Source organism: Crassostrea angulata, chromosome 8, assembly GCF_025612915.1.
Source record: "Crassostrea angulata isolate pt1a10 chromosome 8, ASM2561291v2, whole genome shotgun sequence".
Lineage (NCBI taxonomy): Eukaryota > Metazoa > Mollusca > Bivalvia > Ostreida > Ostreidae > Magallana > Magallana angulata.
The window spans coordinates 23840718-23866281 of NC_069118.1; the positions used below are offsets into that span (position 1 = coordinate 23840718).

The 25564-nt window shown below is 34.7% G+C and overlaps 2 protein-coding genes across 13 annotated transcripts in view; both read left to right on the forward strand.

Annotated features, from left to right (window-relative positions):
- Positions 1–15317, forward strand: part of LOC128158416 (dystroglycan 1-like) — a 41949-nt gene extending 26632 nt beyond the window's left edge. For 7 of the 12 annotated variants that reach the window (XM_052821221.1, XM_052821219.1, XM_052821220.1 and 4 more), the window contains 2 exons: positions 7308–7946; positions 10816–15317. In XM_052821221.1, the coding sequence (XP_052677181.1) occupies positions 7701–7946; positions 10816–13101 (2532 nt within the window). In that variant the 5' untranslated portion in view covers positions 7308–7700 and the 3' untranslated portion in view covers positions 13102–15317. Of the gene's footprint in view, positions 1–480; positions 637–6242; positions 6429–6903; positions 7087–7141; positions 7229–7307; positions 7947–10815 lie in introns of those variants that run through there. The other 5 variants (XM_052821226.1, XM_052821225.1, XM_052821223.1 and 2 more) reach the window with 5 other exon arrangements.
- Positions 15318–18487: 3170 nt separating this feature from the next.
- Positions 18488–19777, forward strand: LOC128160821 (uncharacterized). The gene has a single exon (XM_052824142.1). The coding sequence runs from the start codon at positions 18488–18490 to the stop codon at positions 19775–19777; it is 1290 nt and encodes a 429-aa protein (XP_052680102.1).
- Positions 19778–25564: the final 5787 nt, after the last annotated feature.

Consider the following 25564-nt stretch of genomic DNA (forward strand, 5'->3'; position numbering starts at 1 on the left):
GGCAATATCCCCATGGGCCTCGTTTTAACTTCTAAGCTTATCAGACATTACATCATGGGACAATATTTACACTGAACTGGCCTTATTTGTCTTCCTCTTTCACAGGGTGGTGTTTGGTCAATGAAACTTTGTCCGCCTGGCTTGGGTATACCCCCCAACAAAATTTGATCTGTTGTGACTCTTGCTTGCTGAGACTCTTGCCAGGTGTAAAATTCTATTTAGAACCCATCAGGGAGCTAATTATAATCCACTCTCAGACAGTTGACCGGTTTTGTGTCATCTTTGGGTCTATTTATTCATATCCTTGATTGACCAAGTCAATGAAAACTCAGCTATATGTAGGTCACTACAGTATAATTTAATTGCTAGCTCAGCTATAGCGGATGTTTTCCCTTCATTAATGATATTGATATTGTACTGGTACCAAGATATAAGCTGGTGCATATTGACTTTTTTGAGTGTTCGTACTGCACTGCCAAGGAATGCGTTGTTCATTCTCAGTACAGATTCAGCTGATGGTCAATACAAGTAGATAACATTTTGAAATTTACTGGAGTACTGGAGTGTATTATCGAACTTGAGGATTATTAAAGACAGAGTGTAATCAACAGACAGATTATCAATGTATTACATCAGGTGAGAGTACTGTTTTTTTAGGGGAATATGATTTTCATTGGTGAATTAATTTTTATGCTGAAGTCAGGTGATGACCATGATCTAGATTCAAGTTGCATTGTACTACTCTGTACCATGCAGATTTATTATTGCTTGAATTTATGATATGAAAATAGTTCAGGAAAAAAGAAATATTAGATTAAATGTATAGATGTAATTAATCAGGAAAACTCTTTATTATAATTAAGAGGGAAGGAAGTATTATTTATTTGACTTAATATTATTTTATTCTATTTTTTTTTTTTTTTTTGGTTATCATTAAATATTTTTAAGAAGGAAATAATTTAAGAACCAAGTCAGTAAATTATTGAATTGTCAGCATCTCTAATTTACCATATACCATACAAGGAAGGTTCTTACAAACATGACCTATTATTATTAGAATTAATAAGGAAAAAATGCTACCAGTAAACAAAGTTCAGGATCAGTTGGAAAAAACAGTTTCCAATATAGGTGGTACATTTTTTCTACTTTTATTTTCTTAATTTTTTCACTTTAAAATTAATCTTTCATGGTTTGGAAAGGATGGATCAACTTTCAAGGATATCATTTATAACATGTACTAGTAATGCTGTTTGCTTATTATTGAGGTTTTGTATTGAAGATAATTCGTCTTAAATTAAAAAAGCACCCCCCCCCCCCCCAAAAAAAAAAAATCCATACACTGATATATACAGTATTTAATGGTGCTGATACATTGTAAGTTCAAAAAAGGATAATTTAATTGGCACAGTATTTAATATGTATTAATAAAAGCGATATCTCACGCTTAAACTAAATGAACATGCAGCAATTTCAGCTGATTTGGAGCTTATATATTGAAATCGAAAGCTTTAGACAAAGCCAGTTTCATTGACAGAACAACTGGATTTTTCTAGGATAAGATATTTATTCCGGACTGTTCAGTCTATTAAAACCCAGAGGAAATGGTGGAATGGATAATCGTACATACAGAATTATCGATTTCGCCATTATTGGGTTCCAGGGAAATCGTATCTTTTTTGTCTTAATTACTCTTTGGCAGTGTTTGTCTGCTTTTATGGCTGGTGTTTCCACCATTTTTATTTTTTTTTTACATTTTATTTTTTTTTTCCCTGGGAAAATTGGCCTGTTAAATGTGGTATGTCAAAGCAATTTGATCATTATGGTTTGTTTTTGCTTTTGGGGGACTTGTTTTGTTGGACAATATTCAGCAGAGAGACTTTTTAACATAAGTTTTATCAATGTGCATTAATAGCACTGGCAATTATATACCAGTGTCCATATGGATAAGGTACATGTATGCAACTGCAACCTTCAAATTTTATACATCTACTATTGTGCTTGTTTAAAAGAAACATTTGTTAATCTGAAGCTTGCCAAGAGGTATAGCAAAAAAACTGAAGGAAAATAAATGAAAGGGTAGGGTCACCAAGGTATCTATAAGTACACATTATTCAAGACAAGTCCAGGGTTTTCAGTTGATAGATTTATGGAGTAGAAGGACATTCTAGGACAAAGAGAAAGGTCATTGATGGTCTCTCCACCTGTAGAAAATGGACTGCTATTTTTCACACAATGGGCCACTGCTGTGATATTGGTGGCCCTTATTGTGGAGGTCTAGACTGTCTAATGTTACACCACACAATGATGGGGGAACAAAAGCTCTGCAGAGTCGGCCATTGTTTGAAAGCTGATGGATTAGGGTGGAGGACAGAAGGTCAAATACTTGCAATTTTTCCAGATTTAATGAGAAATTTTTGTCCAAACAGGCTAAAGATATCACAAAGTCAACTTGAAGGAAAAAACGATCATCTATTAATGAGTTTAGTTTAATTTGGCTTTATTTGCTCGTTTCTAATAACTAAAATGTTGTACTTGACAATATTCTAGTCCAAAGAGTATAATTAATTGAAACGTTTAGCAGAAACGTGTTCAAGGGACTTCAGGAAATGACAAGACCAAAAACTATTTCTGGTGGAGTTGTATAGGAAATGTGTCCAATAGTCCAATATTGTGCTTGTGGAATGTAAATATTAATGATTCAGCAGTGGGGAAATTTGTGTTGGGAAGGGATTACTCTATCCAGAATTAGAAAGTCCTAATCCATTATCCTCATCTTAGGCAAATGTTCATCAACTTGACTCTTTTGAGCTGCTTTGGCTTTTGGAATTGACGTCAGAAAGCATGAAGCATTAATGTTTAAAATACGATAAAGTTATTAAGGTACTTGCTCTTTCGGTTTTAAAATGTGTTGCTCTTGTTCTCTAATGAGAGAGAGAGAGAGAGAGAGAGAGAGAGAGAGAGAGAGAGCGCACATCAATCAAAGAAATCAAGGGAGACAACTTTTGCACAGGAGAGTGTGATTTATTATGTTTTTTGATTTAATGGGAGGTAACTGTGTTTGACACCGCCAGACTATGATGGATGACCCCCATTTGTATCAATATTGTGCAATTAACTGGTCAGCTAACAGACAGGTCTAATATTCTGAGATGTCAATTAGGGAGTGATGAATGGCAGATAGGAAAGAGAGAAGAGGGAACTAGCATAGCTTTACCTTTTACTAAGGAATTACAGGAAATGAAAGAAGATTTTTATAGTGCCTACTGTGGAAATTTCTAATCATCATTTATGTCATGTATTATGGCTATATTTTGATTTGTGAGACACATAATAGTGGTAGTGTTGATATATTGTCCGATTTGTCCTAAACATAAAAATTGTCACCGACTGATAGAACAGACTGGGTCACAGATACCAATATTTAACCCACTCATTACAGACATGTTTCTTTTTTAAATGTTTGGTCTGTGGAATTCAGGAGCCCACTTTGTGCCCAGCAGGGTTTGGACGGTTTGATCAGATATCTTGGATCAACAACAAGTTAAGGTTTAATTTTCCCAGCAGGTAGAAGGTGGTGTTAGATTTCCGACAATAATCACCATCTTGTGTCTGCAGAACATTCATTGACCACTGGGTGAGCCATCCAGGTCTGTATACACCTGATCAAGGAGAGCTCTCAGAATTTTAGGAAACGTGCAAGCTAGGTGTTGTAAGGTCATTGAGGAAACACAGGTTGAGCCATTGTTAGTGCTTAGAGAGAAATGATTGGAAGGAGGTGTAGAATATTTCCAAACATTCTAGTGATATAACACATTTGCCAAAATAAAAAAGAAGTATTGTTGTAGATATTCCTAAAATTTGGGGGTCGTCTGGCATCAATGTTGATGTAATCTTGTGCTGCAGGTTTATGAAGACCAGACATCAACATTCCCTTAGATAAACTATAAATGCATGAGCCAAAGTAATATAAGCTATTGATATATGTTTGCAAAACTTGAGTAAAAGCAGGCATGGACTGAAGTTTCATTTGATTCGTATTTATAAGTGTCTGTTTATCAAAAGTAGATACAGAATACATGTATTCTGTCTGCATGCATGTTTATAAAATTGGAATAAGTTGCTTTTGGTGTTAAAAGGGGTTGCAAATCTTATAATGATGATTTTTTTTGTACATGACATGCCCCAATGATCAACTGCATGCGTTAATTAAGGTACACAGGTAAATACCAGAATTCATCAGGAGAAGTTGTTACATGTTGGACAAATTGTCTTGTAAATGTGTGGAAATTAGCTGATTAAATAGAAAATGCCACTTGGGGAAATACATTTAATTTAGTATGTTTATGCAGTGGTATTATCCTTTTCACAACAAGCTCTTGTCATCTCCTTTAGGTGGATAATATTTATTTAGCCCCAAACCAGCAGTAATTATCACCAATCATGTCATCCAATTAAGCTAATTACACTGGTAAACTACTTAGAAATTAAACACCATCTCTGCCCTATGCCTAGCACTTTGAGCTAATAATGCACCAATTTTGTCACATTGCACTCAGGTGTGAACTAACATTTAATGATACCTGTGGCAGGTGTGATGAAGGTGACATTAGTATATAATGTACAGGTATTTTTATGTGTCTATCCAATGTCCACCCAGTGGAGATAGATAAAGGACATACTGACTATACAACAGAGAGTTACAATTATACTCTAACAAAGTACCAATTTTCATAGAGTCTCAAGAATTTTTATTACAACTGTGTGTACATAAGAGAAAGAGAATGAATTCAGGTAATTATACACCTTTTCCCTCACTAGTGAATTCAACTCCTTCATCAATGGCTGAATGGTTTGAAAAGTTGAGGTTATTTTTTTCAAAGCATTGATGATAAATTGAGGTGTAAATCTGAATTTAGAAGCAAACAGAAACTTGACTTTATTCATGTTTATGCTGGGAAGTGATCATTTTTTTTTTTTTATCAATTTCCACCATTGAAGAATTCCTATATTGAATCAGTGTTTGATCATAGTGATATTTAGGTCAGCTGTTAGGGATCCCCCTTATAATATGTGGCTACTATAAGTACACAGCGCTCCGATCGACTTCCTACCTTTTGTATATACCTGGCTGTGTAGATTTCCTTTTATCGATGGCCATCAATATGCTCTCTCAGGTGTGTTAATCTAACTACCTATCTGTGAATGAAATATAATTAGTCTCCACATGGGGTCCTCTGAAAGTGAAATCAACTACCTTTCTTTTGATATTATTTACCCACTAGACATCACCGACCTGTTAACCCAACCACAGGGGGGGTTAGGAAATCTCTTTATTTTATCCTTCAGGGGGTGGTAGAGGTATTGTAGGCAGCAATATACATGTACTTATATTTCTAGGGTACTGATAAATGAATTTTTCATTGTGGCATTTCAAGCTCAAGACCTGAGTAAGCTTTATAGGCAGTTCATGTGTGTGGGATATTAGTTGATAGAATTCGAGAATTTGGCGTATCAACAAACATTTATGTTATCAAGTGATATCAATGGAGAATGTTGCAGGTTTAGATAAGTCTGCCATCCTTATGTTAGTCAGCGCAATCAGGAAAATGATAAGAAAATGAAGGGGGTGGAGAGTTCTTTAAATAGAAATTAATTCATCAGAGTTTATCGATTTAGATGCATTGGGGGGGGGGGATGCATCTTAACACTTGCATGTACATTCTGTATAATCATCAAATCAAATACTGAAAGATCCAGACAGTAAAAATTCCCCAAAAAATGTCCAGTACTAATGAATTATGTAAGATATATACGATGTAGCTGATTTATTATTAAATCGGTATAGAAAGTGATTTTTTTGGCAACAATCTGTCTGCAACGCATGGATTTCCCTCCTATAGTCTCTGACTCAATGATTGATAAGCTACAAGTTTTCATCGCCAAAAATTGAACGGAATTGTCTTTTATTGTTTTTTGCCAATATTCGCCTGTCTTTCCCATCAGACTGCGGCCACAACCGTAGATTGATGAGCTCTACAAAGAATGCGGCACTCTGTTGTGTGGTGAAACCCATTGTCTTATAATGTAATGTGTGTTCCCCCAACTGCATGCATTTCTCGTTGCCGCCTGCGATTTGCTGGTGCCTTCGATTAGTGTATTGGTGCACTACAAGAGATCCATCTATAGAGGCATGTAATGCGCATCAAAACCAATCCTCCCAAAACTTACTGTTCCTGTTCAAGCAGAGTTGTGTCTCATAAGCTATTGTTGGAAAATTGTCAAATTGCCCTTCGTAAATGCGCGTTAGGAAATATGAATATACATGCAGCGCTGTAGCTTAAATACATCAACTCATTATAACTTTTCGTTAACCGTACTGTCGACAATTCAATACACCTACAAGCTTTCCTCTCTCAGGATATTAAGAAGTATGTATTTTATTTTTCCCATGGAAGTGTATAAGATGTGGATTATATGAGTGCCTGTGTGTATTTTGTGCTGGATCACATATAATGGCTCTATTAATATTGCTAAAAAAAGTCTGGTAAGAATTTCATTTTGTTGAATATATGGAAATCAAACAGGAAAAAATGCTGAATTATTCATGAAATGAAAAAAGAATCAATTGGGTTGAGGTTTCATTTTTTGTGTGTGTCATCAAAGTGTGTAGGATATGTATTTTTGATTTGTGGCATTTTGGAGAGGTCATTAAGAACAGCTTATATTATATATGCATAATTTTTGTCTTTGGTTAAGATGAATAGATTTACGACTTGCGAGTTTATACCAATATGACAGTGTCAATGGATTTGTATTAAGCATTAGTTTTGGTTTCTACTGTGGCGGACTGTCCTTTTTTACACAGACTCTATGACTCCCATGAGTAATATGTGGAAAAATTCGATCTCACTCTCCGTACTGGTTAACACCACTGTGGACACTGTGGAACAATTTGTTGGCATTTGATTGGTCTATTAGTAGTGATGTTCTCACATCTCCTGTCACAGAATTTTTGCACTTGGCTCTAAATTCCAAAACATGTTTCAAAAAGAATGCGAAAATGTGTGTAGCACTTATAGTAAGAGGGTAATATTGATTCAAGAAAAGACAATCTCCTTTTAATGACGATTGCTTGAGACGAGTGCCTTGCTAAGCTGATTACAGATTCACCCTCCAATTTTTAAACATGAATTTTTCTGCGGCATAAACAGCTGGGGCCTTTTCTCATGTAATCTTTTTGTGTGTGTTACAACATAATCAGCTCTCTGTGAATTGCTTTTCACTTAATCTTTTTATCTTGTTTGCAGGTCTATTCTAGGCGACTCTAGATGACTTATAGGAAATAGCGGAACCATATACAGCAAATCCGTCATTCAATTCACAAGGACTGGAGACGTTATATATTCTACATTTTGAACAATATTAAGGATAGTGTCCCACAGCAGACATTATATTAGTGTGTTCAATTCATTCAGTCTTTGCATTGGCGTGGATGATTTTGTGCATTCCACAGGATTATTAATACATGAAATATATGACTCAGAAATTATTTAAGCAGTGAAAAAAAAAATCAGAGAAATTTTTATGTTAAACCTGATGTAATCACATAGGTTGCTAAGTTAGTTGGAGTGGAATCTTTGGCTTTCAACACCACGGAACCAATTTTCCTCCTCGCAAAAACTGGAGTCAAATTAAACACTATGTGGAACCACAACATGGCAGTTCTCTTCCTAATGACAGTACTACTGAGCCAGTGTTCAGCTCAGAATCTGAAAATTGACATCGGCGATACCGTGCTACAACATGATCTCAACAAAGGGACCGCGGAATTCCAGGCCCCCGTGGCCCTGCAGTGGGGGATAGCCGATACCTCCACCAATGTAGGAAAGATCTTCAAGTTTGCCATACCCAGCGATGCTTTCAGAGGAACCATTCAGTCGATAAAGGTGAGTACAATTAACCAGGTCATTGTGTGTGTGTTTTGTTTGTGTTTATATTCTGATGAGCAGTGCATTCTAGCAGACACTACTGGCCTACTAGCTCACATCAAAAAGCATTGGCTGCATGTTGGCATTTTGCCCCCACCCCCTTCAAATAAAATCTCTTTTTGGAAAGAGTGCCTTTCACAGTTTTCTATGAATCTATAATTAGTTTGGCTATTACTGATAGGATATTAAGGACAATCTCAATAAAAAAGAATCTGTACTCTTGTAGAAGAACATGTTCAGTGATAAACTCATATTTTCTAAAGCTTAGTGGTTCATGTAAAAGACTCACATTACAAGAAAAAAAATTAACTTGTCACGAAGAGAAACCATGATCCACAAATTTAAAAGTGTCAAAGCTCACGTAATAAAAGTTCAGATGCCTAGAACATGATGGGTGATTCAGCGGTGCTATGTTAAAGGAATGCTATCTAAAAGAATTCTGTCTGAACTGGAATTTTCGCACAAAGTGGCAATGCATCAGAACAGGTTAAACAAACTGTGCAGCTTCGCAACTAGTGAGCCGAGTAATTCGGGGTAACCGAGGGTCTTGTGCTTTGTTTTCATCTGCCAATAAATACACTCCATGTTTTCATCTCTTATCAACACTTGTCAAAACGTAGATACTGAGTGTGGTTTCATCTGTCTGCACCTGATAAACAAATTTATGAATATAATTTGATTTATAGAATCTGATGTTCCCTTTTTGCCACAGAACTATTATACAGTGCAGAATCAAGAGTGCATTGCCTATTTGGCGGTGCAATCTATAAATATGACTTCTAACTTGCTCCCATGTATTACAGAAGTTAAATTTATCCACTTCTTTTATTTTTTTTTGGGGGGGGGGGGCTGTCTGAAGATGACCTTGACCTTAATAATTCTGGCCTTATAACAATTGTCATTCTCTATCATGGCTGTCACTTTAGTGTTTCCCTGCATTCATTTGTCTGGGACTTGGCAGGTCGATGCTAATCTTGTCAGCATCACTGTATTCTGTTCACATAATGGTGGTTCTCTCCATTAGGTCCAATGGCTGTCATCCTCCCATTCTTATACACAGTTCTTTGATTGTCCCTGTAGATACCATATCAGACATAAAGCTTCCATCACATCTGGATAACACAATGAAGGGAGGCAGGAAGAATGCTTTGTTCATTAAGTGATTTTGGATCCCACCCTACATTAAATGTTTCATGAAATGTCAGTTAGTCATATAATTCTCGTACGGCAATTCATGGCTTCCAACAATTTCACAATAACTACCAGCACCCCTCCCGAAAATATTAGTTTTTGCATATGTTTGGAGCTGAAGTGTATGAGGTGTTCATATGTAATAGTTTACGACTCCAAACACTGCCAAAGGAAGAATCATCTGTATCTTGTCTCTGGATTTGACGATTATTTGTCTTGGCTTGCTTTGTTAATTATGTAATAGCACTTTCTTGCTTCTTCTTTATTGGCAGGCATTCACTCTCTCTGTCTCTCTGTCTCTCTCTCTCTGTCTCTCTCTCACACTCTCTCTCTCTCTCTATCCCTCTCTCTCTCTTTCCTCTCTCTCTCTCTCTCTCTCTGCATCTTGTGTCTCAATCTATTTCAAAAATAACTGAAATTTGACTCATTTTTCACAATAAAATAAGTCTACTGGTAGTGTGCCAAGTTCAACAATGTTTGCTTTGAACTTTACAGAATAAATGTTTTAATTCCCCAAGGGTCTTAAAATATATCCCTCAGCCTAATGTTAACATATGTTTATTTTACATAAGCAGAAGTTAGAGTTAAATATGACAAATTTAACATGGTAAAGCAAAACTCTTGCTTTCTCAATCACTGTTTTCTTTTTTCACATTGAGGAAGCAGAGAATATTGGCAATTGTATACGATTTTCCCTATTTTTTAAAAAAAGATTTACCGTGTCAAGATGTCAAAAATTGTAAATTTAAGTGAAGGAAGAAGGTTTTTTTATTTAACTGTTAGAGCAATTCTAATTTGATAACACATTTTGAGATTTATGTCCATAAAATGCCAGAAATATAAGTACATTTATTAGATGTGATAGTTTTGATGAAGTGAGAATTTTTGGAGCAACAGTATTCAAAGTGCTAAGATTGCATTGCATAATCTAATTAAAATATACAGTGTTAACTTTCTCATTTTAATTGAAACAGCCATTCAATTGAAATAAGAGCATGAGAGCCTGCATGTAGGTATACAATGATGTCTTGATACCTGCCGTAGGGTTACAAGTCTTATCTGTAAACTGTGTTTGAAGATGTATGTTTGCAAATTCTTTTATAAAATGTTAATGAATCATTGCGTAAAAATCTTACAACATTTAGCAACTGGTGCTCAGTAGGCCAAAAATGTGTTACTCCTTAACTGTGCGGCAGATGCTGAGAAATAATATTACGTTGCGAGAAAAAATAAATGTAGAATTTTTCTGATGATTAGCTTTTAAAGTGGCTGAAAAAAATCTAAAGAGGAGGGAAGATTCTGCAAGATGTTTTGAAAGATTTATAGTTTAAGAAAATATGATGATTTATCATATGTATTTAATCGGCCAACTTAGTAACATTTGGAAAATTGAACTTCAATTCATGTTAGGTAATATTACATTACAAATGTATGTGATATAGAGACTATTTTATTCCCAAATTGATACAAATAGCATGATCAATTTACAAATATATTTGATATATTAGGTTTCAATCCTCATTATTGAATAAGAATTCTACATATTATTTTCCATTTCAACTTTATACACATATTCAGAGTTAAAATGTTCAGTTGACATGGTTGATATACTCAACAATGTGTTTCTTTTGAATAGGTTACAGAGGCAGGAAAATCATCACTTCCCAACTGGTTGGTGTTTGATGAGAAATCCCAGCAGCTGAGGGGAATCCCCACCCCCGCAGACATCGGGGACAACTATCTGGAAGTCTTTACCACTGGACCTCAGAATTCTCAAGCCAAAGATGTGTTCTCCATTAAAGTTGTCATGGAAACTCCACCCACCCACATTCCACCCACCTCTCAGTCCTCCAATGGAAAGCCGCAGATGGTCAGGTGTAAACGTGAGCAACCGGAAACTGCTGCCACCATTATTGTCGACGCTGATATGATGACCATGTCGCCTGCAGATAGGATCGACCTAATAAACATGCTGACAGAACATCTGAATCTGGCCTCAGACATGATGAAGATGATACCTCTTGGAGAAAAGGAAGTTTTTGACAAATCGGCTCTGGTCTCTGGACAGGGAGATTCCAAAACTCTTGTTACGCCCGGCACCATGCTGTCGTGGTTGGTTGGCTGTGGGAGCGTGATGAAGGACCACATGAATATCTTGCAAAAGGTTGAGGAATCCGCAGCTAGCGGCAAAATGAAACGCAGCGTAGGACACAGTGTCGTTGGCTGGCATGTCACCAACACTTTCCTTCAGGAGAAGCCAAAGCGCAGGCGTAGGGCTGTAGTTGCAACTGCTACCGTGGTCGATACACCTAGTCCACCCACAAAGCTTCCAGACACAGTTGTCACAGACATCAAAGCATCTGAGACAACAGCCCAACTGACCAGAACAATGCCTGTCATGGAGACCTCTTATACCCAGGTTCAGCCAACTAAAACAGTGATCATGCCATCAGCAAGTCCCACTTTTGAGGTCACCACAACCGAGATGATGACCAAGACAACCACTACTTCTACCCCCAAGCCTGCTGTGGTCACAACTGCACCCATCACACCCACCCCATCTCCTAGTCCTCCAATGAACAAGTCTGAGATCATGCCCACAAAGTCAATGACGGTCACCGATGCTCCAACGAAGGTGGTAACTCCAAAGCCGGAACCGGAAAATCCCAACTGTCCAGACGACGGAAAGTCCCGTCCACCTATGGTTACAGGGGCTATGGAAGAAATGATTTTCCAGGCTGGCCAAGAGAGTCAGTATTATCTACCAGAGGATTTGTTCTTTGACTGTGTTGATGGAAACATAAGAGATCTTTCAATCAGCTTATTTGGGAATGACACAGATGTTTTACCGAAGACCCATTGGGTTGAACTGAAAGGAAGAAAGACTGGAAACTATAGAATTGTTGGATTCCCTATGAACAAGCATCAAGGAAAGAAAATGTATTCACTAAAAGCCCAGAACAGTTTTGGACTTCTAGCTACCTATGTAGTGAAGATGGTTGTGAAACCTGATGAACGCTTAAGTGGGGAGCCTTCTCACAAAATCAGCATGACCTTTGACACAGCCTATGACAAGTTCACAAATGCTAAAATCAAGGAGGTGACGGAAAGTCTGGCGTTGGTAATGTTTGGTACACAAGATTCAAATGCCATCACTGTTCTAGACATTCAGCCAGGCTCTGTCGTGTACTCGTGGACCAACAACCAACTGCCAACTGATTCTTGCCCAGCTAAAGAGGTGTCAGAAATGATGAACAAGTTTGTGAATGAAGATGGCACAGTGAATGAAAAAGCAAAAAGCAAATTTCCTTTTCCTCTGAATGAGGTACAGGCTATTCCTGCAGGAGCATGTATTGGAAACAAAGAGTTCCCTGGTGCAAAAGGAGAACCAGAAGAGCCTCCTGAGCCAGAGACCCCTGAACCAGGAAAACCCACATCTGAACCTACCGATCCAGGAAAGAAGGAATACCAAGAGGAGGAAGAGAATGAAATCTGGTTGACAACAGTTGTGCCTGCTGTCGTCATAGTCGTCTTACTTATCATCTTCTTGGTCATTGCCTGTGTCTTGTATAGGAAGAAGAGGAAAGGAAAGATGTCCTTGGAGGATAAGAATAACTTGGTGAAAGGAGCACCAGTGATTTTCCCTGATGAGTATGATGAAAAGCCCAATGATGCATCCAAACCCCTCATTATGGATGAAGAGAAACCACCTATGCCCCCACCGCAGTATACTCGAGGATCAAGTGAAAATTCCAAATCCTCTCATGAAAGCAACCAAGGGGAAGAGTATGAAATGGATACAGACATTAATTCCCCTTTGTATCAGCCTCCACCCCCTGTGACCTCCACAGGGTCAAATAAACAGCCCCGCCCACACATGCAGCCAGCACATAGAAATCCCGCCCCATATGTGCCACCATAATGTTAGTGTGCGAATGTCACAGTGCTTCTGATTGGTGGATGTGTATTTGAAAGTATGGTTGTGATTGGTCAGATGTTTGGACTGTTCTTGAAATGGTCATGATTATGAGATGGTGTTAAGACAATTGCCAACAAACTAAGTGTGGGTCATCAAAGTTTTCCAAAATTCGTGAGACAATGTTCAAAAAGGGAAAGAAAATGAAACAAGTCGATTTGCCTTATTATCACCCATTACGAGCAAGTGCTGCTGGCTGTGTGTGTTCTAATTTTGTCTTGTTTTTTATTTACTTATTACATGGTGTGAATATTTGTATCAATGGAATTCATTTCTCCCAAGTGTTCTACAATGCTTCAACATTTCTCATCACAATGTTGTTCATATTGGGTCTGTAAGTGTTGTTTACTACGATGTATGTGTAAATGAGACTATGCAAGAAACTTTAATGTTGAAGACTTTGTTAATAACATGCTGAAAAAAAAGCACAAACATTGTCCAAATACTGTTGTACAATTGTTATGTACAAGGAACGCTTAACATACACTGAAATTCCTAATAGTAAACATAATTACTTTGTTAATGTAATGAATGATGTGCCTGTTTATTTTAATTATGCAGAAAACTGTTTTTAAGCTGACTGATTCATTTGAAATTAGAATGTTTTGCTGTACATGCATTATAACATTGTTGGTTAGTTTTGATTCCATGTAAATTTCCAAACTGCTGGATGATCCAATCATGAGCTATTGTAATATTGAGTAGTCATGATTACATGTACCCAATGCATCATGAAACATACATGTTTTCTATAGGCATGAGTATAATTATATGTGCTAGATTTCGATGGTCATGGTTAGTTATAACCATAAGAAATGTTTTATTAATGTGTTAATTGTATTCATCAGATTGAACATATAGCCACACACATTTAATCATTATAAACTCCAGCTAGTCCTATGGTTTAAATTATCAGGAGAATTGATTCAGAATGATATTAATTAATTACTATTGTGTTAATTATACCTGTTGTAGTGCTTTGTGATTTTTTGTAGCATCTTGTGCAGTAGTTTTTTTTTTATATATCATGTATAAGTTTTCAAATACTCAGCTTCAGTTATTTGAATTGCAAATTGATATTATTTTTATTATTAATAATAGAAACATTAATTTGTCTACAAAATAATCAAGTCCCAATGCAGGAAAAAGTTATTGTATTAACTCCTTAGTTATTTAGATAAAAATACTATAATTAGAAATGTTTGAAAGATAATGTATTTAATACTGTTGTATGTTGTATGTCAACAGTCTTCATGTTGCCCGTGGAGGGCCCTTAATTGGTTAATAAAGAAATTGAATTGAATATCATTTCATAGACCATTTAAAAAAAAAGAAAAGTGGAGATAACTTGATTTGAAGCTGAAAATTTTATACATGTATACGTAAGATATCAATGCAAAATATGATAGTTTTTGAAGTAAATTTTTTTAATCATTCCATAGCTGAATTGAATGTGCTGAGGGTTTTAAATTTTTGTCATTAGTTCAAGAATACGCTGCAGTTGTTTTTACTTGTACTCTGATTGCAAACATGTTAATTTATCAGAGTTGAGTGCTCCTAAAATGTTCTGTTTAGGTAAACTGTTAGACTTATATCAACATGATGAAAATGCATGGCTTAAAGATGGAATTAAATAAATAATGGTCTTTTTTTTCATTTTTCAAAGCACGCTTTACATGTATTTTTGGTGTTGAAAGATTGATATTTATTTATGAGTTTGAGATATACACAGAAAAAAAGTGGATTTGTTGTTGAGATGTTTGCATGAAGAGTTTTCAAAACAAGTGTTGGTTTTTTTTAGTTTTAAGTAACAGACAGTTACCGAATTTCATTATATCTTTATTTCATTTAAGTCTGAGAGAATGTCAGAAAATTTTTTAATAATAATTTTAAGTTTTTGTTCAATGATACATGTACTTTAATGTATTAATCCTGATGTGCTAGATTGATCTTTTTCCATGTGCTGTTGTTAAATGAAGACACATTTTTATTTTAAATGAACACAACAATGGTATATTTACTCAGTCTTCTGATCTGAAACTTCATAGTGTTGAAATAATCATGTAAGATTATGACCAAGTATATTTGTTATATGGGATATGTACAATTAACATGTACATGTGTATGTTTATTTTAAAGATAAAAATAGTAAAAAACAATAATATGTTTTCTTTTTTAGAATAAGGTGCCAACAAATTCCAGTGGATTATGTTTGTTTTAAAATATTGTCCATACCTCAAATACTTGCAAAATGCATGTAAGATTAATATCAAGCTCAAAGAACTTGTGTACACTAGAATAGAACAGTTTATTAGAACAAGAAAAAAATAGCAATTATTTCAACTTTACACCTTTGCCGTTTTAGCAGACTGAAGACATCTATGATGGAAATCTTTTATAATACATGTAGAACCACGTACGTTAACCTTGGACTTTCGGTCAAATGCAGTTTTCTTTTCAAGTTAAAAATGACGCTGGTTTCAAGTGAAATATACACAAATTGTTTAGTCATAGCTCAAAAGTCAGAAAAATCTTCTTTATTTCAAAGCGTCACATGTGGCTAGGTGGCCAGCAATGAATTGAAATAGACAGATTTTCGTCTTATTGCTGTTCGACACAACTACTCAATTCGCAAAGTCCAAGCTCTTGTTAGAATGTTTCTATGTGCAGTGTATATATAGAGTATTTAAGGGGGAAAAAAATCGGAAGTCGGGCGGTTTTGAGCATATTGTAACTGTGCAATCTTTACTTAAAACTGCAAATTAGATTTATTGTTTAACTTTATAACATTATTAAGAGTACAAGTATTCGCCATGGATTTTATACTTTTCTCTCTATATATGCACAAAACACGTACTTAAAATACCATATATCGAGGTCATCATTGTATTGATTACGCATTCCTTGAGGAGGAATTATTATTTAAGAGGTCACAGTAACCTAGTTAGGAAAAGAACAATCTTTTTAATGATGGAACAAGATGGACAACTCATATTTAGTATTTCTAGTTTATAAATCGTTTAACTTCTCAATCTACCCTATCCAGAGGAATTGGCGTTTATATCTTGCCCTGTTTTCAGAGTTCTAAATCCATCCTCCCTTCTTAGTGTTAACCTTCTTCCTCTTTATAAGATCATGCCCGTTAATTTGTACCAATTTTGATAATTTTTATCCAAATATACTTTGTTTAAAGTTCCAGTTGAAAGCTATTTAATGGTTTCTGTAAAAAAAAAAATGATTAACATCGCAGACAACAACAGCTACAGATACCGGAAAAGTGCAACTCGAGCAATCTGCGCAGGTAAGCAAATACCTTAAATTAGTGACGAAATTAATAACAATATATTAATTCACCTGCACAAAACTGCATTTAGATTTGAATTTTTAATTGCAGGTCGATACCATCGAATGGCTTTTACTATTGTTTCAGCTTCCATTTGGTTTGTTTTAGATGAGCAGTAAACAGATGTTCAAGCCTTGAGATACTGGGTGTATACTCATGCAACTCAGCATAAATTCTTGTTCTCAATCTCATATCAATATTGTCTTCCATCCTTTGGTCGATCTGTCGAGTCTGTATCGTTTCTCCCCTCGATCATAGATGACCCCACAGTCACCCAGCGTGTGTTTATTAGTATAGTTATTGGTGTATCACCCAGCTTCTGATATATCGTGGAAGTTCATGACCAACCCCGTGTACGTTTTGGCTAACTCCCTTAGATCCATCAGCTGATGCTATTGTTTCTGCAGCTCTGTAGTGACACGCCCATACCCCAGGAAGTTAATCGCGGGCTATTTTTTCCTGTTTGTCAGTGTGGAATGTTTTTATTAATCCCAATAGACAGCTAGATTTCTTTGCCCCTGATGTGGCGAAATGTGATCACAAGGTGTGATCTCATTTCACAAAGCGTTCGTCTTTGATTTGAATATATTCTATTGTAAAAAAAAATGTTGTGTAAATGGATTGGGCACACGTTATGAAAACAAAATTCGACCTCTCCCTCCATATATACATGCAACAACAAATTCAATAACATACTCAAAACTGAGCACCCCCCCCTCCCCCTTCCCAAGGAAAATTGCAATGTCAAGAGACTTATGAAATTTATTTGAGAAATTACATTATCGAAAAACTCTTTCCTAATCGTGGTATACTTTGGACAAGGAAAAAAGAGAAATGATGAATGTCTTCTACCCTTCAATATGTGAAGAACATAGAGATAAAAGCACACAATTATGACGATATGTGTTGGTCTTTACATACTATATTGTAAAGAAAAATAACGAGGCGCTATGATTTTAAAATCAATCAGATGTCACGATATACTATTAATTAAGTCGAATGAAAAGTGAAATATGAAATTAATATCATGCAGGATTTACGACCCTTTCAGCAAAATTATGAAATTATTAATTATTAATCGTAATTTGAGTTTGTTTTATATATTAAACATTTTTTTAATCCGATAGAAAGACATATATATTATTAAGCTTAAACAATACATTTTTGTTACAATGTGTAACAGATGGGTCAATAGATATACGGTACAAGGGAAGTTACTCTAGTTATTTGAAATCAACCGTCATATCTGTCAGGTGACGAACTTACAATCACTCTCATGATATGAGTGGGTGGATAAGTATATTTTTCTTCATTGATATGGTATGATAAGTTTGAATTACTAAAGTTTTATCTTCTTTCCAAAACCTTTTATTAATGGATTTTGTTAAAAATATGAATTCTAAAATTTTCTTATAAAAATAAACTACTTTCACTCTAGCATACTTACACTGTATTTTCTACTCATCGTACTTAATAATACACTACTAAAGATGTGCGCTTTGATTTAATGTAAACTTTTATTATAAAAGATTAGCATATTTTTAATGACATTCTACTCAAAGAAAGAAAAAGGGTTGGTTTGTTTTATTGTGTTGTTCTCTTGATAGAGATCGATACAACAATCAGAAATCAGCGTAGACTATTGAAATCCTCTCTTTTCCTTTTATCCATATCCTAGACATCCAAACGAAGATAAAGTTTCAAATATTTATTTGTAGGACAAAATATGAGTCTACATATAAGTGCCCAGGACGTGCACCGATGTGGCCTTTGTGAGACCGCCATAGTACACAGCTACTGCGGCTTTTGTCATGTCAACCTCTGCAAGCCCTGTGTAGCTGATCACATCTCGGATGGATATGACAAACACAAAATAGTGCTTTTTGAGGAACGAAGATCAACCTCTTTTTATCCAAAATGTGGAAAACAAAAAAAAATTGCGAATCTGAATGCAAAACCTGTGAACACATTTCGGTGTGTTCGTCCTGCATGGGATCAGAAGAACACGAAGGACATGTGTTTGTAAAAGTTTCAGAAACAAAGAAAGAAATGATTAAGAAGGATACAAACGAGTTAGAATGTATAATTTTTCCTAAATATGAAGATATTGCACTCGACTTGGAAAATCAGCTTGCCAACCTGGATGGGGGATATATATGGGAAACTTACAACAGAAATTACCAGACAGGGAAAGGAATGGAAAAAACAGATCGACATCGTTATCAACAAAATGAGAACAGAAATCGACGATATAAAATTGAAACTGAAGTATCTCCTATCATTGAATACAGCTCTAAGATCAGAGATTTTAGCAAGCTTCCACCCAAGATTCAAGTATCATTGCCAACATTCATACCAAAACCAATAGACCATGAGAAGCTGTATAATTTGTTTGGACAGATCACTCAATTATCTACTGCTACAGAAGAAAATATATTGTTACTGAACCAACCCAACACTTCAGTTAGAAAACTACTGGATGAACCGGAGCTTGTTGTCACAATACAGACTGAGGACAATGTAATACGGAGTGTTACATGTCTCAATAATAGAGAAATATGGACAAGTGGCGAGACTAGGGATATCAAATGCTTCAGCATTGCAGGCTCCCTTCTCCAGACGATCGAGACAAAATCGGGTAAATGGCCTAGTGATATAGCTGTAGACAGAAATGGAGATCTACTGTACTCCGACAGGACAACAAAGACTGTGAATAAAGTAAAGAATGGACAGATGGAAGAGTTAATCACATTACAGGGATGGACGCCTGATAATCTCTCCGTTACCTCTATTGGTGATCTCCTGGTTACCATGTACAGTGATGGTTACACTCAATCCAAACTTGTCCGTTACTCGGGATCTACGGAAAAACAAACCATTCAATTTGACCATGAAGGTAAACCTCTGTACTCAAGGAATAACAATTCTAAATACATCACAGAGAACCGAAACCATGACATTTGTGTTGCTGACATGAATGCTGGTGCAGTAGTGGTGGCTAATCAGGACGGGGAATTCAGATGGAGATACACCGGTTATCACTCGGTTACCAAGAGCAAACCATTAAAACCCCATGGCATCACATCGGATAGCCAGAGTCGTATCCTGACAGCAGACGGTAACAACCGTTGTATCCACATTCTGGATCAGGATGGACAGTTTCTCCGTTACATTGATAACTGTGATCTGAAGAAAGCGTTTGGTTTATGTGTGGACGGTGATAACAATCTGTTTGTGTGCGAATATCACCACGGTATTGTAAAGAAAATCAAATACTGACATTTGAATGAAAAACCTAAGTGCAATCCACTTATGAAAATAAAACAAGAGTGTTATTTTTCAATGCATTGTGATATTTAACACAGACGCATATTTCGTTACATGTACATGTATGTAAGACATCTCACCATATCTATTTTGTATTACGAGTACATGTAATGTCACTAACAAAATGGTGAAAATCGGCTTAAAACTTTTGTTTAAAAATTCGTACTTTGAAATATCTACCTAATTCATTTCAGATGCATTATGATAATTATTTTTATTATAGAGCGTTAGGATAGTCCACGCGCACTTGCAAGATTATTTATGGATTCTTGGCGTTATGTTGAAATTCATAATTTAGTACATGTACTTTCAAGTGAGAATTGGTCGTGTTGCTTTTTTTTTCATTTAATAAATTATTACTCTTTTTTGTTTTTGGTAGGGTAGACTATCGAATTACTTTATTAGCGATCACTTTTATCGATGGCTCTTTAAAGTCATGAACGTAGCCTTATACTATTGTCTGTCCCAAGATATCCTGAATTCAGATTTTGCTGAATTGCTTGATATTTGTAAATACCTCAGGGTTCAAACGATATTCATTCAAAAGCAAGAAAAATTCCCAAGATTTCTCAGTCGAAACGCCCCTGTTAGCTTATCAGGTTTCAATACAATGCTAAAAAAGTGTGATGTCTACGGGGATTTTGTATTGCAGCAAGCCCGGATGATAACGTTGAAAAATTGCCCGATGTATTCCGAGTGTATTTCGAATGGAGAAAAGATGTAAACATTCCCCATTATAAATCTCCATAAGGAATCTGTTTTTGTTCATGTGAATTTGTCCGAGTGAAAGATGATAATGTGTCAATGTAATTATCTTGAAAATCATCCCTTTCAACTATTTCAATTGCACTGCTTTCACAGGTATGTGTATTTTTATTAAAAATCGTCCAAATGTGCTGCATTAACATCTTGTGACAGACTATAGTATTATGGCTAACTACATGAGCGCTTAATTTTCTTTCTTCAAAGCGTATGTCTTCTGACTGTCTAATTTATTCATAAGCATTGCATAAACTTTTATAAAACATTGAAACCACATTTAGGATACATTGATCACTGTCGTTTTTTCAGTTTTGGGTTGAAATATCAATTCCAATACATTTTATAATGAATTTTAACTAATGAAGCAAAAATGTCTTCTTCTTTTAAAATCAATATAGAGACAAAAACCACGAAGTTAACTGAAATGGAAGGTAATGTTTCCTATTTTTTTTAAAACAGAAAAAGACAATGTTATTATATCAGTTTTAAATATTACGTTGTTTTGAGATTTAAAATTTAACCGTGTAATCTACTCGAAAATAATTAAAAAAACGTTAAAAAGACGCAAATCTACTGGTATGATGCTGCAATTACACATATATATATCATGTAGTAAACATTCATATCTTTGTAATTAATCAACAAAATTAATCTAATTTTTCATTCATGTTCAAATTTTGGTATTGATATCATTTGATATAATACGGCGCCTATAAGAAGCGCCGTGTATCGCGACTTCATCTTTTGATCAACCCTTGTTTATAGGAGAGATAATACAATTAATACATATACATATCATTGATTAAAAAATGTATATATTTTCCATCGTCAACAATACTAATTTCATGTCTTAGTAGATAACTAGCGTGTAACCTTGAGTACGCTGTAAAAATTCGGGGTGATCTTGAACAAGCACTATAAAGGATGTTGGTCGTCGGTTTTCTTAGCGACATATCACTGCTATGGACACCATTTGATTATTTTCAGATATTGAGGTGAGCTTTCGTACATCAATCAAAGTAAGAATTTGTTCTAGCCTACTACGGTAAAGCATGATTTGTTTAAGACGTACAATGTCATCGCATTCGATGAAGTGGTACAATGTATTCCCATTACCTCGTCTTTTGTGTTGCTTCTTCTTTTCTTTTATAACCACATACATATTTACGCTTATATTTGATTATTTTGAGTTAGTTGTACAAAAAAGCGAAAACTGCATTAATAAATTGCACTTAACAATTGAAAATACATATTCACGTTACTGGTTGGTATTGCCCTTTTTGTTGAAGTAAGGGAAGGGAGGGGACAAATTGAGGTTTTATAGCGGGTGTTATCATGATCATTGAATACTAGAAAAATATATACGTACTTGTAGACATTCTTGTCAACAAAATCCTCATGGATTTAACTCAAAATTTGACAACAAAGTGACAAATTCGACATTGACAGTGATTTGAACATTCCGTTATAATATAGCAAATGAAAAGAACAATTAGAAAATACTTTGTAAAGTGATAGTAAAAAATGTCAACTGAACTTGAACTGATTTTTTTAAACTAACACAACTTCACTGCATATAATTAAATAATGGTCGTTTGAATTTGTTTTATTTATCAGAATATCAAAAAAGTAGATAATGCAATAATTTTTAATGAACAATAAAATTTGAACGTACATCGTTAAGCAAAATCAGGAGTATGACGATTTAAACTACAGGGATAATCTATATCGTTAGAGTCGAAGACAGAATTCGTAATTCCCTAAAGGGTAGTTGTAGGCAGAGGTTTTGCACATTTAATGATCTCAAGAGACACAAACACATGTCCGCTAATATCAACGGACTACCCTGTAGATTAAGTGTGTCAGGTATAATTATACTAGGTATAATTATACTAAACATTCTACATGCAATCTCAGGATTAATCCTTTCATTCAACTGAGTGATATGTACATGTAACTTATAATGGCAGAGCTATACCTTTCAGAAACGTTTAAAGGGACTTGGACACGATTTGAGATCAAATATGTTATTTTTATTTTTTATGTTTAAAATGGTTTACTGGTGTATTTTAAATGATTGACCAAAATATTGAATGTTAAAGTCAAGTTACAAGCGAGATACAGAGGTAAGAATTGGTTGTAATGTAAACAAAGCTGGAGTCTTATAGTTGTTTACAAAAAAATGTATTGTAGAGAATTACTATTTCTTAGACAAAATGACATGTAAAACAATTTAAACTAATTCAGTATCTTCATAAATACTATTCTCAACAAAAGAAAGATACTTTTGATTGAAACTTACACCAATACAACACATTTGTAAAAATGACCAAATTCGAGCTTTGTTTACACAAAAAAGAATTATGAACTCTGTAACTTGCTTATAACTTGATATTTGACTCTCAAATTTTGACTTAGCATTATAAACTTCCATCTTTATCAGTATAAACATTGAAAATGGAAAAATAAAATTTGAAAATTTTATGTCAAATCGTGTCCAAGTCCCTTTAAGGGCACTTGCAAAGTTCCTGGGGTTTTTTTTTTACTTAATCTGTATTTCATTTATGAATTGATATGTACTAAATAGGTACATGTAACAACAGACACAGCTGACCCCTCTTTCCATTCTTATTTAAAAGATAATTCTAAAAATATATATTTCGCATTGAACATTGATTTTAATTAAAGGAATATATTTCAATATTTGATTTTAAAAAGAGACATTTAAATTGGCGAGTTACGTAGTTTTAAACTTATTTATACACATAATTGTAAATTTATTTTGCATGATATCCAACCGAAAATGAAATACGAGGGTCAATCAAAAAATACGAAGACTTTTGTCATAGCTATATTACTTAACGTCATATCATTACTAAATTTGGTAGATATAATTTAGCAATAGTTTCAAACAATTTGCAAGAAAAAAAAATTAATAAATATCTTTATTTCTAAGAATTATTTAGAATCTAATCCTGCAAAAATGAGGTCACGGCGCAAGGTCAAAATTTGTGTTATGTCAACAATAAACCATGTAATGTTGAAAGTAATATCTCTATAAATTGGGCTTAAAACCAAATAATATTGGAACCTCAAATTAAGTTTTGTCTTGGTATTCTATGTTCCAAATAATGACGGGATATACTGTTTCGTCGAACAGATATTAGTAACTAAAGACATATAGTCCTCTTTAGAATTGACTAAAAACATCGACGTCACCGGACGTCACGGCGCAACGAGAAGTACACACAAAATGGATTTAACTCAGGAAAAAGCCGATACAAGCTGTGAAAATGCTCAATGGTTAAAAAAATAAGTCAATAATTATTTGCAAGTTTGTGTTTAACTGCAATAAAATGGGGGTGGTGGTAATTGTATTTTGAATATAAAACAGTCCGAAAAAGAGTAGAATATCTGTAAATATTTGGTCAAAAAATAAGTAACGTCAACCGACCTTCAGGGTTATCCTTACTGTAAACTTAGAGAAACACGATTAGAAAATGAAAAATTTAAAGAACTAACATGATTCGCGAACAAAAGTGTGCAAATAATACATTAAGTGGTTCAATGCCATTTTAAATTGTAAGGAGAAAGGCACAAGAGAATAAGCGTGATATAAAGATGGGGTATATCTATAAACTGTGCGTGTTTAATCTTGACGTCATGTTTTGAACGTTACCGTGCGCCGTGGTGACAAAACATGTTGTTTTTAAAAAGGGGTAACAAAAATATCGTTTCATCAAATGGACTAAAACTTCGCATATCAATAACATTAGTGTTGGTGAACAGATTAATCTGTTAAGTATGACTTTCATGAAAGATATATGATAGACAGCCACATTGTCTTCGTATTTTTTGATTGACCCTCGTAGATAGATACATGAATATATTCAAAGAAGTGTGGAATTCAGAATGTTCTTTGGTATTGCAGAGATTTTGTCCTTGATTTTAATGCCTTCTTTAATAAAGACCGCTGCAGAATGCACATTTAGTGCTTACGCGTATATATATATATATATATATGGTATTTAAAACTATTTCCTTTCCAATGAGTATATTACTTCAACAAAACCTGAGACGATAGTTCTTATTTGCTATGCGTGTCATTTTAAATTTGGAAATAATCTTATTTTGTCCACTAAGGAAAGTAACGTTGAAGAGTTTATCTGCATCATTTTATGAATATATGTGTATCTTACTCATACCCGAATAGCAAAACAACATGCATGGAAATAAAGAAGATGCAGTTTGTTTTTGCTTTCTACTAAAAAAAAAAACAAGTTGAGCTACTTTCTACTAGACTGATTAAATGTACTTCTTCGGGGGAAAGTTAAACGTAACTGTAATTTTTTTTGTTTTTTGTTTTTTTTTTTTTTTATAAAATTTATATTCCTATCTTTGTTTAACTGAAGCATTTGTAAATTACATTGTGAATCCTCGCAATAATTATGTATTTACACAATATATTGCTCATTTGACAGTAGGATCGATTCTTACTAAACAATCATATATTTTATCAACGATTAATAAATACAACCACATTGATACAGACACGTTTTAAAAATGTAGAATGTATGGTCTGGTATATGTACTGGTGATCTTAATAGGCATGGCTTCGGCAACTTTTTAAAAAAGGCATCAGAATAGTTGCGGTCACATATTACTACAATGTAAATGGGGTAGGGGCATTTCTCTGAGCTCGTAATTATTTGCAAGTGATTCCAGAGGCGTGGTATTAACAAAACCGTAAGAGTCAAATTGTCCGGATTTCGACGACTTTAACATCCAAAATTTATTTCATTTTTCATATGTTTTGAAGACATGTACACTAATCCTGTATAGCTACTTTAAAACCTTTAAAGTTTTATGAACACTTAAGATAATAGTTTAACAAACAAATGCTCAAACTCCTGAAAAATATCTACACAAAACATAGAGTACGGGAGTTAACTCTAATTTATTGAAACCACGTCAGGT